The sequence below is a fragment of the Echinops telfairi genome, unplaced genomic scaffold (assembly GCF_000313985.2).
Source record: "Echinops telfairi isolate 266 unplaced genomic scaffold, ASM31398v2 ScPeMD7_7400;HRSCAF=8409, whole genome shotgun sequence".
NCBI classification, from domain to species: domain Eukaryota; kingdom Metazoa; phylum Chordata; class Mammalia; order Afrosoricida; family Tenrecidae; genus Echinops; species Echinops telfairi.
In genome coordinates, this window is record NW_022111300.1 from 47,688,543 (window position 1) to 47,705,850 (window position 17,308).

At 41.1% G+C, this 17,308-nt stretch overlaps 1 protein-coding gene across 1 annotated transcript in view; it reads right to left on the reverse strand.

Annotated features, from left to right (window-relative positions):
* Positions 1 to 17,308, reverse strand: part of LOC101661810 (GPI ethanolamine phosphate transferase 1-like) — a 100,137-nt gene that overhangs the window by 47,840 nt on the left and 34,989 nt on the right. The window contains exons 12-13 of the mRNA XM_004703119.2: positions 2,310 to 2,388; positions 1,163 to 1,345 (exon numbers count right to left, since the gene is read on the reverse strand). Of these exons, the coding sequence (XP_004703176.1) occupies positions 1,163 to 1,345; positions 2,310 to 2,388 (262 nt within the window). The remainder of the gene's footprint in view (positions 1 to 1,162; positions 1,346 to 2,309; positions 2,389 to 17,308) is intronic.

Sequence of the window (17,308 nt, forward strand, 5' to 3'; positions counted from 1 at the left end):
CAAATGTATAGATGTGCTTTACACAATTGATCTATGTATTGTGATGAATTTTATGAGCCCCAATAAATTGATTTAAAAAAAAAAAAAGAAAGAGTTTTATGACAACTGAGGAGTTCCTTGGCCAGCTTGCAATACCCAACACGTAGGCCACAATGAACTGTGGGACATAATGTTCATTTGGGATAAGGTTTCTAGTTATTCAAAGTCCAACTTGACCTGCTATCCACACTCCATTGCTCAACCACAGCAGGCCCATTCACCAACCACCTGCTCAGCTTCCTGGGTGTGAGTCAGAGGAGGCCTCCATGGGTCTGCCCAGCCCACGGGCTCTGGGTCAGGAGGACAAAGGCAAGGGCTGGGGCAGGACACCACTCTGGGGAAGCTGTCATGTTCAGACCAGGAGTTCCGGGGTCTGAGAAGGGGCACAAAGCAGGCTCTGTAGAGGAGGTAGAGGAGGTTGGCACAGGGAGAGGAAAGCATGGGAAAACCAGGACAGACCAGGAAAGGCGGCCTCTTATTCCCTTCCTCGTTTTTCTCTTCGTTCCCTTTGCTCTGCCGCCCAAAGCTAAGCAAGATGAGGACTAAGAGGTATTCCCCCCCACCCTTTTTTGGCATTAAAGTATCACCAGAAGGCAAGTTAAGAATGAGGATAAATTTGGGGCCAGCTGCAAAAGGAGGGTTGTGACTAAAAGTGTAGGCCCAGGCAGATCTGATTCAGGCCTGACTGGAGCATTTTCTAGCTCCTAAACTGTTATGAGCAGATAATATTTATTCCTCTGAAATCCTCTTCTGACTACTTGTAACAGAAACCTATGGAATATTTACAACCTGCTCAACAGTTAAAAGGAAGAACAGAAAATGAACACTGGTAATACCCGAGAACCATTTCCATTATTTATACAGCGATTGTTACAGCCCTTTTAAATTGGAGTCATGTTTACAAATGCCTCTTTTTCTCAACTGAGGATATTGAGATAACTGAGAAAAAGAAATGACACAATACAACAAAAGCAAAGGAGAGAGAGAGGTGAATAAGAATGAGCTTAATATAATGCCTTGCATGCTGGGGAAACGCATTACAGCTGATCTGATTAAATCTCTTTTCTGAGTTCTTGTGATTTTATATCATCCCCTGAATCTCCGTTATAGTCTCTGGACCTACCTGGGCTTCTTTTCTAGTGCTTCTTGTAAGGTTGGAATGAGACTTGATGATCAACAAAGAAGCATAAGATGTCCACCCCGCAAAACCAATAACAACATTGATGCCCAGAAAGACTCTGTCGTACGTGTGATAATAGGATAGTCCTTTCAAGGAGAGATGAATCAGTTCCTGGCAGAGGGAGACCTATGGAAAAAGGACAATGTAACTTGCCACAAGGAAAGAATAAGAAAAGCCATTAAAAAAATAACATTACAAGGTTTCTACTGTATTAAAACTAAGAGTAAAAAATTATAGATAATAGATCAATAATAGATTTTAATTATTCAAGGATCTTCTTGGAAAGTACAAGAAAAATCCCCAAGTAAAATGAGCTAATTTTTTAATCTTGATAAGGGAGGCCGTTTGAAAGGCAACCAATCTTTGTCTGTGAGTCGTTAAAGTTATTCACTTTGGGGGAATAATCTTCAGGTGACACACAGAGAGGGCGAACAGCTCTCCGTTACAGATGCCAACTAACTGGGAGGCCAACTCTTACAGCGTTGCTGACTTTCTCCTATCGAATACCCAAATCACTCACAGAATGTCACTTAATGTTCCAGAAGTGGGGAGTGGCTTACCATTTTAAAACTGCAAAAAATATATATAATAATAATAAGCAGTAGAAATAGAGAGTAGTGCTTAGGCATTTTGGAAACAGAAATTAGAATTCTGGCCTTAAAATCGTGAGACGGTTGAACCAAAAAGAAAACAGTGAAGGAAAAACATACTAGGGTAAGAATTGGAAAGTGGTAATGTTCCTGTATGAAGTCAGATTTCTTAAGGCATATAAGTATTTTCAAATGTACCAATCTCTCATGTTTTAAACAATCATATATATTAAGTAGGGTGATGCAATGTTGAAATCTACTTTATATAAAAAAAATGGCATAGTAGTAGCTCATTCTTAATGCTTACCTAAAAAAACTTACCCCAATATTATCTATAATAAGAGGAGTATGTCCAAGGCTAATGTAGCCACTCAGGGCAGCCAACTCTGTCTAGGGATCAGGACAGTTCCCTGGGCTGCCCACTCTGCTCTCGTCCCCATACCTCACCCCACCACAAAAGGACGGCCAGCAATTTACACATAGAATGCCTGTATACATACCACTTTCTCATACTTTTCCCGTTTCATGTAAGATCTTGCTTTTCTTAAAATGTTGTACTGCTTAGAATCAGAAAGTGGCCTACAAAGGAGAGAGGGAAAAAAGCACAGGTTTAAAATGTTTATTCATTTCCATTTTATAAATACACATGAAAGGGCTTTAGTGTATGAAAAATGGAATTAAAAGCTAATGGATTTATTAAATATATATATTTAATAAATATATATATATATATATATTTACATACATACCCTGGTGGCACTGTGGGTTAGACATGATTGAACTGATTAACCCAAGGCCTGCTGTTCAAACCCACCAGTGACTCCTCAAGAGAAACATGAGGTTATCTGCCTTCATAAAGATTTAGTCTCTGAAATCCTAAATTGCTATGAGTTGGGATCGACTCTATGGCAGTGGGTTTATTATATAATGTGTGTGTGTGCACGCGCGTACACACACACACACACAAACACACACACACACAAAGATATGAGTAAGTCAAAAAGTCTTATTACTAGGTTTCAGATCATTTATGCATGGGTCTAATCCCAAACCAGGTTTAAACAGGTCTCTGTGATCAATGCCGTATTAGGGTGACTTTTTGCAAGGCAAGAAGGTCAGCTCAGAAGGTGATAGTAACTGGTTCGGGCTGGGGGGTTCCAAAGGGGAAATCATGACAAGGTTTTGGGAGGACTCAGATCAAGCACAGGGGCTTATTAAGAAGAAGGTTCAAGACAATGGAAAACTACACTGGTGAGAAGCAAGCCAGGAAAGTTGCACCAAGGGATTTTTTTTTTCCATTGCTGTTTTTGTATGTTAAAGACTACAAATTAAATATTGGCAACTTCAGAGGGTTCAACCTAATAAAAGCACCAGCCTTCTATTTGGTTCCTACAGTCCCTGAAGAGATAAGACTTCAAGTTAAGAGAAATAAAACGCTGGTTACAATCTCACTAATTGGCTGCCATTTGCTTTTTTAAGCAATGGCTATTAATCTGGATAAGGGCGATGGCACAGACTTTTTCAGATTCTAAAACTCAAAAAATGCACATGTCCCCCAAATTTTATACATGGTTTCAGAAAAATGGATTCCAGAAGTTCATCTATGGGCCCCTAGCACTGAGAACCCCTAATTAGGACCCCGTGTCTACACTAAGGGTTCCCCAGATCTTTCAACTCAGGGGAACCTGATCACTGGGTTCCCCTGTTCCTGATGGTCAGACAATTCCCCAGCCCTGGACTCACGTGGGAATCTAAAGGCAAGGGGAGAACAGGAAGGGCTTGTGGACAAAAAAGAAGGTACTACTCCAAATGCTGTCCCTTCAGACACCATGATCTTGAAATATTTCTTAAGAAAAGACTTAGACATGGAATTATACTGAGCCAAAGGTATTTTTTTGAAAGTAGAAGAAGGCCTTATTCTTATTTGGATTTGCAAAATTTCTGCAAAAATCTTTTAGTTCAGTGGTTCTCAACCTGTGGGTTGTGACTCCCTTGCAGGTCAAACATCCCTTTCACTGGGATGGCCTAAGACCATTGGAAAACACATAAATATATCACAATATATAGTCACATGTTGTTTTGTGATTAATCACTATGCTTTAATTATGTTTAATTATGTTCAATTTGTAACAATGAAAATCCATCCTGCATATCAGATATTTACATTGTGATTCATAACAGTAACAAAATTAGTTATGAAATAGCAACGAAAATAAGATTATGGTTGGGGGTCACCACCACATGAGGAACTGTATGAAAGGGTTGTGGCAGTAAGAAGGTTGAGAACCACTGTTTTAGTTGAACTCCCACCATCTCTTTACTCCGGTCCACTTAGCTTCCTAAAACACTGCTTACTTGCAGTTGCTATAGACCTCTTACTAGCAACTTCAACTCCAAACTCCCTGGACGAACTGTTGATGGTCCTCTCCCATGTTCTACTTAATTTCCCCTTATCCCAAATGTATATAGCCTCAGCAACACAGGAGTTACACTCGCCACTCTTCACTGATCTTGCATTCACATCTGAGTTCTGGCTTATAAAGCTCTTCCCCTTTCCCCTTTCCAAAATCAAATTTTTCACATCCTTTATAGTCCAAGTCTCACCTCACCATTAGCACTTTATTCTGGTCTAATGATCAGTTTATTTCTCTTCAATTAAATTTTATCTTCCATGTGGGCCAAGAAAATGTCTTATATTTCCATTATACCTGTAATAATTCTGGGCAAAGTGCTAAGCACATAAAAATCAACCAATAAATGTTAACTGATTAAAACGCTATCAAAATATTACAGACCTAAAAAGGAAAGAAAAATAAGAAAATAACAGACATGGTGATTCTTAAAGCACCTAAGGATTTGCTAAAATAAATAAAAAGATGAACATAAAGCATGTCTAGAACTAAAGAGTTAATTATTTACTATGTATTCTCAGGTGAAGTTTTAGGAAGAATGAATGTTTTTAAAAGAAACACTTATATTGTTATATGATATGACATGGTGATACGATGTGACATGATATGTAAGTTGGGGTATTGAGGCAAAGAAATAAGAAGTTAATTTAACATTTTCCCTAAGTGGGCTTTTTATAAATCTTGGGGCACACTACAGGATATTCACAGTATGTTCAGAATTCATAAAAATATTCTCACTTCGCACCTGTGACATTTAAAACTCTCATAAACTTGTCCTCCAGAATAAAAAGTAAAACATTTCTCTTCTAGTTTTCACGATGATGCCCAGTAAAGATGAAAATAAGCTGAATTTATTTGGTTCTCAGGGAACTGCAAGTTGAAACCACAATGTGATTATCACAAAACATCTACAAGCCTAAATAGCTAAAATAAGTAAGCCAAACAATACCAAGTGTTGCTGAAGTGTAAAAGCACTAGAATTTGCATACCCTGCTAGCAGACGTGTAAAGTGGTAGAGCCACAGTGGAAAACTATTTGATGTTAAATACTCAAGTTGAATATGCACATACCCTATGACTCAGCCCACCTTGTTATATAATTAACAGAAATAGGTACATATTTTTAGCCAAAGGCATATTAAGAATGTTCATATAGCACGATCCATGATAGCCCCAAACTGGAAAACACCCAAACGCCCATCATCAGTAGAAAGGGTAAACTCCTCCAACTGAACACCAGGAAACAATGAGAACAAACACGTACAGTGGAATTTCAGAAACATAATACCAGCAAAAGAAGCCAGAATAAACAAATACAAGATCTATCAATTTATATAGTAATAATGATAATCAGGCAAAAATAATCTGTGGCCAATCAGAGGTCAGGATGATGAGTTCCCTTCTGGGGAGGTGGTGAGCAGAAACTGTCACATAAGACGTTTCTGGTGCCTGCAGGCAATGGTTTACACATGTATGTTCAATACTCTTCTGTATGTATATGTCTTTTAAGAAAGTGTTCATGTAGATGAGGATACAGAACAAATGAAAGCCTTACTAAGGCTGGTGGGTACACCCATTTGGTATAGCCATTTTGGAAAACTACTTGGCAGTATCCAATCAAGCTAAACAAACTTACACTAAGGAGCCCTGGAGGCACAAGGGCTAGGTGCTCAGCTGCTAACCTGGTTGGTGGTTGAAAGCCACCAGCCCTGTCCATGCAGGAGAAAAGGCCTAGAGAAGTGATCCCAGGAGGATGGCCTAGGAACCCCTTTAGGGCAGCTCTACTCCACGGTTCTACTTTATGGCCCACAGAGTTACTCTAGGTTAGAACCAACTTGACAGCCAACAACTACAACAATATACATTAACTATGACACAACATCCTAAGCATTCCTAAGTATCTACTCAGCGAGAGTGTGTGTATTCACTGCTGTGTGTATACAAGTAACACACACACAAAATATCAAAACGTGTGCCTAAGATCATAGCACTACTATTTGGCTACTTGTAACAAACAAAAAAATAACCCATATGGCCCTCAGCAATCAAACTGAAGAAAGGCAACTAGAGATTCAGACAATTCATGCTGCACATCCTAAGGGTGAAGAGGCCAGACTCAAATAAGAAATAAAGCCTTTCTTATTGTGTCATTTGGTTCTGGTAATATTCAGAACCAGGCAAAACTAATCTCCTAAGTTAATATGCCCTGACCTTTAAGGAAAGGTAGAAACTAGGTAGGTGAACTAAAGAAATCTATGGGGTGATATAATCTTCTGTATATATTTTTTACCTTGTTTGTTTTCTTTGTTTTTTTTAATAACCACTTTATTGGGGGCTCGTACAACTCTTTTTGTCCCAACCATTTTATTTGGGGTTCATACAACTCTTATCACAATCCATACATACATCCATTGTGTGAAGCACATTTGTACATTTGTTGCCATCATCATTCTCAAAACATTTGCTTTCTATTTGAGCCCTTGGTATCAGGTCCTCATTTTTCCCCTCCCTCCCCATCACCCCTTTCCTCATGAACCCTTGATAATTTATAAATTATTATTATTTTGTCATGTCTTACACTGTCCGACGTCTCCCTTCACGCACTTTTCTGTTGCCTGTCCCCCAGGGAGGGGGTTATATGCAGGTCCTTGTGATCGGTTCCCCTTTCTAACCCACCTTCCCTCCACCCTCCCAGTATCGCCACTCACATCACTGGTCCTGAAGGGTTCATCTGTCCTGGATTCCCTGTGTTTCCAGTTCCTATCTATATGATGATGAGGAAATAGATCTATATGCATATATTTCTAGGCTTAGTATTAAGGTAGGGGAAGGACATTGGGCCTCCACTCAAATACTCCTTCAATGCAAGAACACTTTGTTCTATTAAACTGGCATTCCATGATGCTCACCTTTCAGACATGATCACTGAAGACAAAGCAGGGGCATAAGTAATTGTGGTGAAGAAAGCTGATGGTGCCTGGCTATCAAAAGATACAGCATCTGGGGTCTTGTTTATCTGGGGAAGATAAATAAGCAGCTATCTAGCTAAGAAGCAACAAAGCCCAGAAACCCACACAGCCACCAGCCTGTGTGATCATGAGGTGTTGATGGAATCAGGCATCAGGTAAAGAACAAAAAATCACATCATTGTGAAGGAGGGGGAGTGCAGAGTGGGAAACCAAAGCCCATCTGTGGGCAACTGGACATACCCTGACAGACAAGTTGTGGGAAGGAGACGAGCCAGTCAGGGTGCAGTGTAGCAAAGATGAAACATATAACTTTCCTTTAGTTCTTTAATGCTTCCTCCCCCCACTCTCATGATCGCAATTCTACCTTACAAATCTGCCTAGACCAGAGGATGTACACTGGTACAGAATCTTCTGTATTTTTATCTTGCTGCCGGTTATACAAGTGGGTTTATTTTGTAAAAAGTTACTCAGCCATACACTTAAAATGTATGTGTTGTCCTTCCTTTATGTTTTACTTCAGTAAAATGTCTAAAATTCTTCAGGTTTTCTTACAGGAAGCTGTGTCTTTGGTGCTGACAGGGTCAGGTGGGGGGACAGGCGGCCCAGTGGCCTGGGGAAGAGCAAGTGTAATCTCTGACACACGGGCATGCAGCAACCGAGACAACAGAACGCCTCAGAATAAAACAGGGCTCCAACTGCCAGCATGTCATCTGGTCTCAGGAAAAGCTGAATTAGACACACAGCCACACAGTGACCTAGAACCAACCTCAGGTCATTGTGTCCAGATCACCTCAGAATTCACCTCTCCAACCATGGAGGCCAAGATCCCCACTGTCAACCTCTCTCAGGTAGGAAATTCAAGCACTTTACCACATGTTTTTATTACCAGAAGGCATGTGTTTGTATACTACTTGATTTTTAACAAATGGATGTTAACACATAGATTATGTATTTCATGGAGCAGAAAAATATCAACCTTTGATGGTTGCCTTGTCTTAATGGCTGGTCTGAGAATTTTTCGTGTAACATGCCCAGGTTCCTTAATTGTTTACACCATTTCTATTGCAATGGAACCTTCCCTAACGAGCCTCTTATCATACAGTACCAGAGATGACCACTTCCCTTGTGCTGGGTCCATCTGCTTCGCACTCTGTGCGTCCAGGGTCCCGGTACAAAGCAGTCACATGGAGCATTTGGAGAAGAGTTGGAATAGCAGCAGGAGCCACTAAAAGGCTGAAAAGGCTGAAGAAACCAAGTAACGCAAAATGTTGATGAGAAGGCTTCGGGGATGAAGCACGTTCCCAGCTGCTGATAAAGAGGGTCCTGATCAGTTTCTCTTACTTTGGAAAAAATATATATATACTTGCTTGGCTTATAAGGTTCTACTCTCAAAGTATAATTTTTTCTTTTAAAGAAGACAGTTTAATCATTGGCATCTAAGGGTTCAGAGTGATACAGAAGACTTCAAGTTCCCTCTGGGCAGATATTTCTCCTTTCCTTGTACGACTACAAGTTTCAGGTATAAGGTGAATAATAGCAGTATAATAATAAATTATTCATCTACATTTTAAAGTCCTTGGAATATATGAAGCATTAATTAGGCCTCATGCCCTTATAAAAATTAGACTTCAATGAGATGCATATCTTCTGTTATGTTTAATGAATATAAATGACTAACAAAAATTGTTTTAAACCTTAACAACTGTGAAAGACTAGATGTAATCCACTGTGTATACACATAAAGCTCAAGAATAATTTAAAAATACAGTTAGGAGAAGGGAAATGGTGGTATTAAGGAAGAAAACAAACCATGTCAGGTAAAAGCTAAAAAACCATGACACGAATTTCTTGAGTAGTCAAAGAGTATTACAATTTATCCTATAAAGCAAATGGATTTTCTAAAATCAGGATAAAAATAAGAGGTGAAGAATAAGTGTGACTGCACAATGAATATCCAGTTCTATTTTAATTCCTGAATTAAGTTAGTGAGAGTCTGATGGCAAGTCAGTGTAGCACGGAATATGGCATTATCCAAAGCTAATTAGCTTTCGCGTTTTAGACATGAAGAAAGGGCAGTCGGAAAGTGAGGGATAAGCTAAAAGATGTTTTAACTGTTTGGCTCCTAATTCGGATAACTAGTTGGGACAGAGGAGCCCTGGTGGCATAGTGGTTACTTGTTGGGCTGCTAGCCTCAGGACAGCGGTTGGAAACCACCAGCCGCTCCGTGGGAGAAAGATGAGGCTTTGTGCTCCATCCACGAGTCAGTCTCGGAAACCCCTAAGGGCAGTTCTACCCTGCCCTGGAGGGCCGGTGTGAACAGGAGTCAACTGCATTGCAGGGAGTTGGGACCAAGAAATTTCTAATAGGGAGTGGTAGGGGCCTGGATGGATCCAGAAAGCAGGTCTATTCTTGTTGCACCTTAAACCTCATGGCATCTTTGTGGCTATAAAAATGAAAAGGGGGTTAAAAAGTGGACAAAAGTTGGAGCAAAGGTGTTTTTTAATAAAAATTATACTTTTATGAATTATGAATGCTGACACATGCAATGATACAAAGCAAAATCCCATTGCCCTCCAATCTACTCTGACTCGGAGAGACCCTGTAGGCCTGAGCACAACTGCCCCAGTGGGGTTTCAAGGCCCTGAATCAGTGGTCTCAACCTTCCTCTTGCCATGACCCTTTCATACAGTTCCTCATGTGGTGGTGACCATAACATTATTTTCGTTGCTACTTCATCACTGTCATTTTGCTACTGTTATGAATCAGGCAACCCCTGTGAAAGGGGTCGCGACCCATAGGTTAAGAACCGCTGTAAACATTCACACAAAAATATGCTCATACCACTAAACATTGGGGAGGATGCAGGGAAATTAAAACCCTCGAGCGCGGGAGGTGAGGATGTAAAGTGTGCACCCAGGGTGAAAAAACAGATCAGGGTTCTGCAGGGAGGTGAACATAGAATCGCAGTGTGACCCAGCAAAGGCGGAACTCAACAGCTACTCAGTGTGCCCACGTGCGTTACACTGTAAAAAGGCAGAACTCAACGGCTACTCAGTGTGTCCACGTGCGTTACAGTTTAAGTAAGTCACTGTGGCTAAAAGTGAAAACAACTAAGTGCTATCACCAGTGCCTGTGAAACCCCAGGAGGAGCCTTACGTAGCCAAAGAGATATGAAGTTTGGAGACACGCCACCAACATGGACGAGCCTTGAAAATAATATGACGACTGGAGTTAGCCAAACCACAAAGGGCAAATATTGCAGGGTGCCCCTTCTGTGAAGTACCCAGATCTAGAATAAGCTACTGTGACACAAGAAACTCGCAGGAGTGCTGACCCGGGGCTGGAGGGAGGGAATGGAAACCCGGGGTCTAAGGTGCACAGAGCTTCTGTGCGGTGACGAAAGCTTCCCGGAGTGGAGCGTGGTGAGGGTCACACACACTGAGGACATAACCACTGCACTGGACACTTAAAAATGGCCACGGTGGCAATCTTTATGTTTTATATACATATATTTTACAGTAAGTGTTTTTAAAGGTAAATTCACAAAATGGTTATGACAGAAAACTTGTTTGCCTGCCGCACACACAATGCCTCATTTAGAAATGAACTAAGTTCTCGAGACTTACGTCTTACATAAAGGAGAACTACCACTGAGATCAGACTTGGAGGATAATGACTAAACAAACCATGGCAACATTAGCATTGCTAAATTCCCATCCTCAAGACCCAGCATACCACAAACCTAAAGTTATTTCATTTGCTCTATCACCGGCCTACGGGAGACCTCCAGAATTCCACTCATTGCCATCGAGTCAATGCTGACTCACGGTGACCCTCCATGTGGGTTTCCAAGACTATTTAAGGGAGGAGAAAGCCCTGTCTTTGTCCCCACGAAGCTGCTTGTGGTTTCGAACTGGCAATCAAGTGTATTGCAGCCCAATTGGAAACCAATACACCACCAGGACTCCTATGGGAGGCCTAACTCTGTTTAAAAGAATAATTACTAAATTTAATAACTTCCTGGGGGGAAGGGGAAGTGACCACACACCCTTAAAATGAGTAAATGAAGCTATGAACCGAGATGGCCTTTAAGCCAGGACTGGCAAACAGGGCAGCGGGCTGGGGTAGGGACATGTGGATCCAAGGTCCAGCTGGGCAGCTTGCTGTTTTGGGATGCAGCAAGACTTTCCCCAGCCAGAGAAGGGGCAGAGCACGATCAGCTTCAGTAGTGGGCTTACGTCCCCATGGTCAACTGGTCACTCCCACAGCACCTGGCACAGGGGAGGGGCTGCATGCATCCCTCTTGGGCTGCAGCGCAGAGACCCATTCCCTCGTCCTCTCACAAGCAGCACGACTAAGAATCGGGAGGCTCCGCTGCATCAACTACCAAACAGAGAAAACCGAACTCCTAGGGTGCTGGGAATGGTGCCTGTGTAAGGCCACTACATGTACTGTGAGGACAAAGGGAACAAGGTCAACCTGCCTACAAGGGCATGCCAGCCATTAGCCACTGCCCACTGCTCGCCTTTGCTCCTCTTGGACATCAGCACCCCTGCCTTACAGCCTCTGCAGTTTAGTACAGAATGTGTTATTATGTTCATGGTAATCTTGTGTCCAAACACAGGTCTGTGTTCAAAACAGGCCTAATCATATTTATTTATCTTAAAATTTCCCTATTTTGCTAATAAACTCCACTTCTCTCGGGGTGCCTTCACAGAGAATCTATTTCAGAAAACTAGATGAGAAAGCTTTCTTTCTACATAAAAATAGTTTTATCATTAAAACAATAGAAAAATTGGTGAATAGAGAAAATAGAAATAATTCACAGAAGGCGAATTCTACCCGTATGGACATCTTTGGTTAAATGTACTACACACACGACATTCACTATGTGCATAAATATGTAAAGAGCCTTGGTGGCATTGAGGTGATGCACTGGCCTGCTGACAGTGTGGTCAGCACTCTGGAACTACCAGCTACTCTTCGTGAGAAACATGAGTTTTTCTACTCCATCGACGAGTCACAGTCTCAGAAACCCACACCGGGCAGTTCTACTCTGTCCTATGGGGTCACGATGAGTATACAGTAATGATACTACAAATATATAATAATATGAACACATAATAGGTTCAATCTATGCAGTGAGTTTGGGAGCTCTGGTGGCACTGTGGGATAAGCACTGGGCGTACTAATGGTAAGGTGAGCAGTTCAAACCTCCCAGCATCCAACAGGAAAAAGATAAGGCTGTCAGAGGCCATAAAGATTTATTGTCTTGGTAACTCTTACATTGGGTTGCCATGAGAGAGAATTGACTTCATGGTAGTAGGTTGGTTTTTCTGGTTTTTAAAATATGTGACTGAATCGCTAATGTATTTGCATTCACACAAATACATTATGATGCATTCATAATGTGCATTTTGTTTATATTACAGCATAAACACTTTCTAAAGACATATTGGTCTCTGTAAGCAGGGTGTTTAATGGTTATTTTATAGGCCCTCTACTATTCATCGTATGCTTGCTCATTTACATGTTTTCCCATTTTTCTTGATTATAAACAACATTGAGCTGAATATCTTATAAACAAGACTTTTCTGCATTTATTTCCTGCAGACATACTTGTATATCCCATGTGTTAGTCTGGGATGACTAGAGAAACAAATCCAGAGACACTCATAATGTGTCTAAGAGAGAACTTTATATCAAAGAGCAATAATATATTAAGAAAACATCCTAGCCCAGTCCAGATCAAGTCCTAAGTCCAATATTAACCCATATGTCCGATACTAGTTCATAAATTCCTCTTCAGATTCACACAGCATATGCAATGATGCCAAGTGCAGGACGATCACAGGCCAGTGGGTAGAAGGTCTTGTGGATCCAGTGGCAGTGGAAGCATCTCAACACTGGCACAGGTCTCCACCTCTCACCTCCAGCTCTCTGAGTGTCCCAACAACAGGAAAGGGAAGGCAGAGGGAGGATGCCTGGCCTCCGGTGAGCTATTTATATCCATCTGGCCTCCAAATGAGGTCATCCAGCTGCAACCCGATTGACAGGCTAGACTCCACCCCTTCGCTCAAGTTGACAGATTATGTAACTGCCACATTCCACAATGGAATTGACTGGTCAAAGATACCCTTGAAGGTATCTGATTATGTGGAATACAGCCTCTAAAAGATTAACACACATTCTCACACTGCCAAAAGCAACTTGTAGAAGTAACTATTTAGACATAGCATTAAATTTTTAAAATTAATTTCTAAAAGGGAAAATAGTTCTTTCAATTTCAATATGTTTTTCCTTAATGATTATTATTAAGCTTGTGTTTTATTATCTTTTATGTTATGAGACACTTTTTCAAGCTCCTTGTTTTAAAATGGGGTAAAATTAAAAATTTCTACGTATTTCTGAATAGTACAAATTCATCTTTCTAGGATAGTTATAAATGTTATGACCTAGATTCTTTCAGTTCAATCATGGTATAATGACTCCATTCTTAAAATTTCACAATGCTGAAATTATTCTTCGTAATAAAAACTTACCCTTATCACCATAAATCATAGATGATTAATACATGTAATCTCCATATAAATATAATTATAAAACAGAGTGGTGGACTAGCTCTGCTTATAAATAATCCCTAGTGAGAAATTAATTTGTCCTAAGTACACTTGAACACTTTCATCACATCATATCTAATTCAAAGTGTAATTTTCAAAATATAATAATTTTAAGATATAGTGAACTTACACAATTTTTATGACATACTAGTTAAATGATTCAGGTGTCCCGGTGGCACAGTAGGCTATGAGTTGCTAATCACAAGGTCAGTGGTGCAAACCCACCAGGTGCTCTTCAGGACAAAGAGGAGGCTGTCTGCTCCCATAGCGATTTACAGCCAGGGTACCCAAAAGGGCAGTTCTCCCCTATATAGGGTCACTATGAGTCGGAATCCACAGGATGGCAGTGAGTTCATTACTAAGAATCATAAAGGACTATATTTGATATCAATTTGCAATTAAAATAGCATGTGATAAAATCTTTTTTTAAATCTATATCTACATCAGGATTTTGCCCATATAATTTCCAGTTTTATTAATAAATGAAGACATTTCGAAATGCCACAATGTACACCAGATGAAAAGTTACCACGAGACTTCATCTATTTGAAGATCTCAGTATATGCTTTTTTGTTTTCAGTATATGGATTTTTGTTGTTGCTGTTTTTTACTTTGTCCCACTAAGTAAATATTGATATAATGAACTGATTGGGACCTAAAAATCCTTTGCTAGCATAGAAACCTATGCGTAGTGGTTACAGATGTGAGCATTTATTTTAATGGTGGCAGGGATAAGACGGGTTTATAAAATCTGCTTGGTGCTTTACGCTTTAAATTTCTTCAATTACAAATATATATTTCTTATAGAATAGACAATCATGCTACATATATATTTTTTTAAAAACACCTTTTAAAAATCCTAATTCACTTTTCTAACTCTTGGGGTAACTTTTTTCTCTTCTAAAACATTTTAATAAATATTTTTAAGCCAAAAATATTTCATATTTCTTTTAGAATAACTATATTGTCCAAGACAACTCCGAACAAAAGCAAAATTTCTACATTTCAAAATGTGTGTGTGTGTGTGTGTGTGTGTGTGTGTGTGTGTGTGTGTGTGAGTGATCTCACCCCTTCTAGCAGACACTGCAGGCCTCCAGGGAAATCCCTCAGTGGCCCTGTGGAGGAGAGGGGTTTGTTTGTGGTGAAAGCCTGAAACAAAGGCATGGCTGGGAGCCTGGCGGGAGGAAAGCCAAGGAAACTCCTTAAGGATCAGATCACAGGGCTAGAAACACAATCCAAACCTCCAGGCGGGCCTAGGGTATTTCCATCTAAACAAGGGACTCTGGAGCAGACTCTGGACTCTGGGTACCTGCCCCTAGGGTTAGGGAGGGCAGGTACCCAACTCAGGGAGGAACCAGTCCTTGGGGAATGCAGGTCAGGGCCAGCTGGAGGCAAACAGAGCAGTTGGGAAAAAAGAAATGGTAGAGAATTCATTTAGGTTGCTCTGGGGGAGGAGGGAGAATTGTCCACCGTCTTACAAAACCCAAGTGGGGTTGAGTCGTTAGAACAGACCATTTAATAAAATCTCAAACATAGTCGCTAAAATGTGTACCAAATGCCCAGCTATCAAAACATATAGTGTCTGGGGTCTTCAAGGCTTGAAGATAAACAAGTGGCCATCTAGCTGAGAAGCAACAAAGCCCACATGGAAGAAGCGCACCAGCCTGTGTGATCATGAGGTGTCAACGTGATCAGGTATCAGGCATCAAAGACCCAGAACAAAAAATCCTATCGATGTGAATGAGGGGGAGGAAGGAGTGGAGACCCAAAGCCCATCTGTAGACAATTGAACATCCCCTCACAGAAGGGTCACAAGGAAGAGATGAGCCAGTCAGGGTGTAGTATAGCACCAATGAAACATACAACTTTCCTCTAGTTCTTTAATGCTTCCTCCCCTCCATTATCATGAGCCCCAATTCTACTTTACAAATCCAGCTAGACCAGAGTATGTAGACTGGTACAGATAAGAGCTCTCAACACACAGAATCCAGGACAGATAAGCCCCTTAGGACCAATAATGAGAGCAGCAATACCAGGAGGGTAGGGGGAAGGAAGGGATAGAATGGGGGAACCGATCACAATGATTGACTTATAAGCCACCCCCCCAGGGGGGCGAACAACAGAAAAGTGGGTGATGAGAGACATAAAAAAAAAGTTTTATAAATTATCAAGAGTTCATGAGAGAGGGGAGAAAAATGAGGAGCTTATACAAAGGGTTCAAATAGAAAATGTTCCGCAAATGATGATGGCATAGGTACAAATGTGCTTGACACAATGGATGGATGGATTGTTGTAAGAGCTATAAGAGCCCCCAATAAAATTATTATAAGTAAATATTAATTTTTAAAAATTTGTACCAAACTCACAACCATCAAGTTATTCCAACCCCCGGCAGCCCCCTAGGGGCTGACTAGAACTGCCCGTGCAGGTGTCCGAGAAACCTGCAGGTTCAACTTTTTTGGGGAATAGAAAGCCTCATTTTCTCCTGAGGAGCAGTTGGGGTTTCAGCCAGCTGACCAACTCACAACCCACTATGCCTCCATCATTTCTAACAGATGACAGCATTGAGACCTGCTCTCTCCTCTGCTAAAATACACTCTCCTCGGTATGTTTTATATGGGAAAAAAATTCCTAAGGTAAAAATACCCCCCAAACCCACCTATCTTCTTCCAATTAGTTTTCAAATCAGAAGTTATCACAGATAAAGATCAACACATAATTCCACTAAGATGCAGACCTCCCCACTCCCTGCAGCATTACTGGCAAAGGGCAAGTGGAAAACAACATGGCAACACATGGTCTATTAGCTCTGCAGGTCCGAATCCCCTTCCCATATCTCGACCTCTCCTCCCCCCTCCCCTGCCGGCCCTCCATCAGTGGCACGCTCACTCTGGCTCATAGGAATCAACTGTGCGAACGCCTTCCCCACTCCGAGTAGCATCACCATGGTAACGTGGATTTGGCCCTGGTCAGAGTACTTAGAATGCTCCTTAAAAGCAAGGATGGCGAGACTTCATCTCCCATACTTCAGACATGATATCAAGAGGCTTATGCTGAGAGGCAGACGTCATGACTGGTAAAGGGAGGGTCAGTGAAGGGGGAAAAAAAGGAAGATTCTTAACAAGATGGAATGACAGTGGTTACAACAATGGGTTAAAACATAGTAACAACTGTAAGGATGGTATAGGCAGCATTTTATTGTTGTACATCAGATCTATCATTATGAACCCACTGGAAGGTCCCTAACAACAACAGAACACTTATAAACCATGGAGATTGGCAAGGGTTACAAATCAGGCCTTTTTCCTTAGCCAAGCCCTTTGTTAAACAGTCACCGGCAAACCACCTGCCATCATTTCCTACAGTACTTAGCCCTGTGTTATTTCCTTCCTCAGACCCACTACAATCCACAACAATTAGCATTGAGCAAACAAGAGCCGGTTACTGTTACTACCTCAGAAATGTGCCCATTGAAAGAAGGCAACCTGGCATGTTCCCTG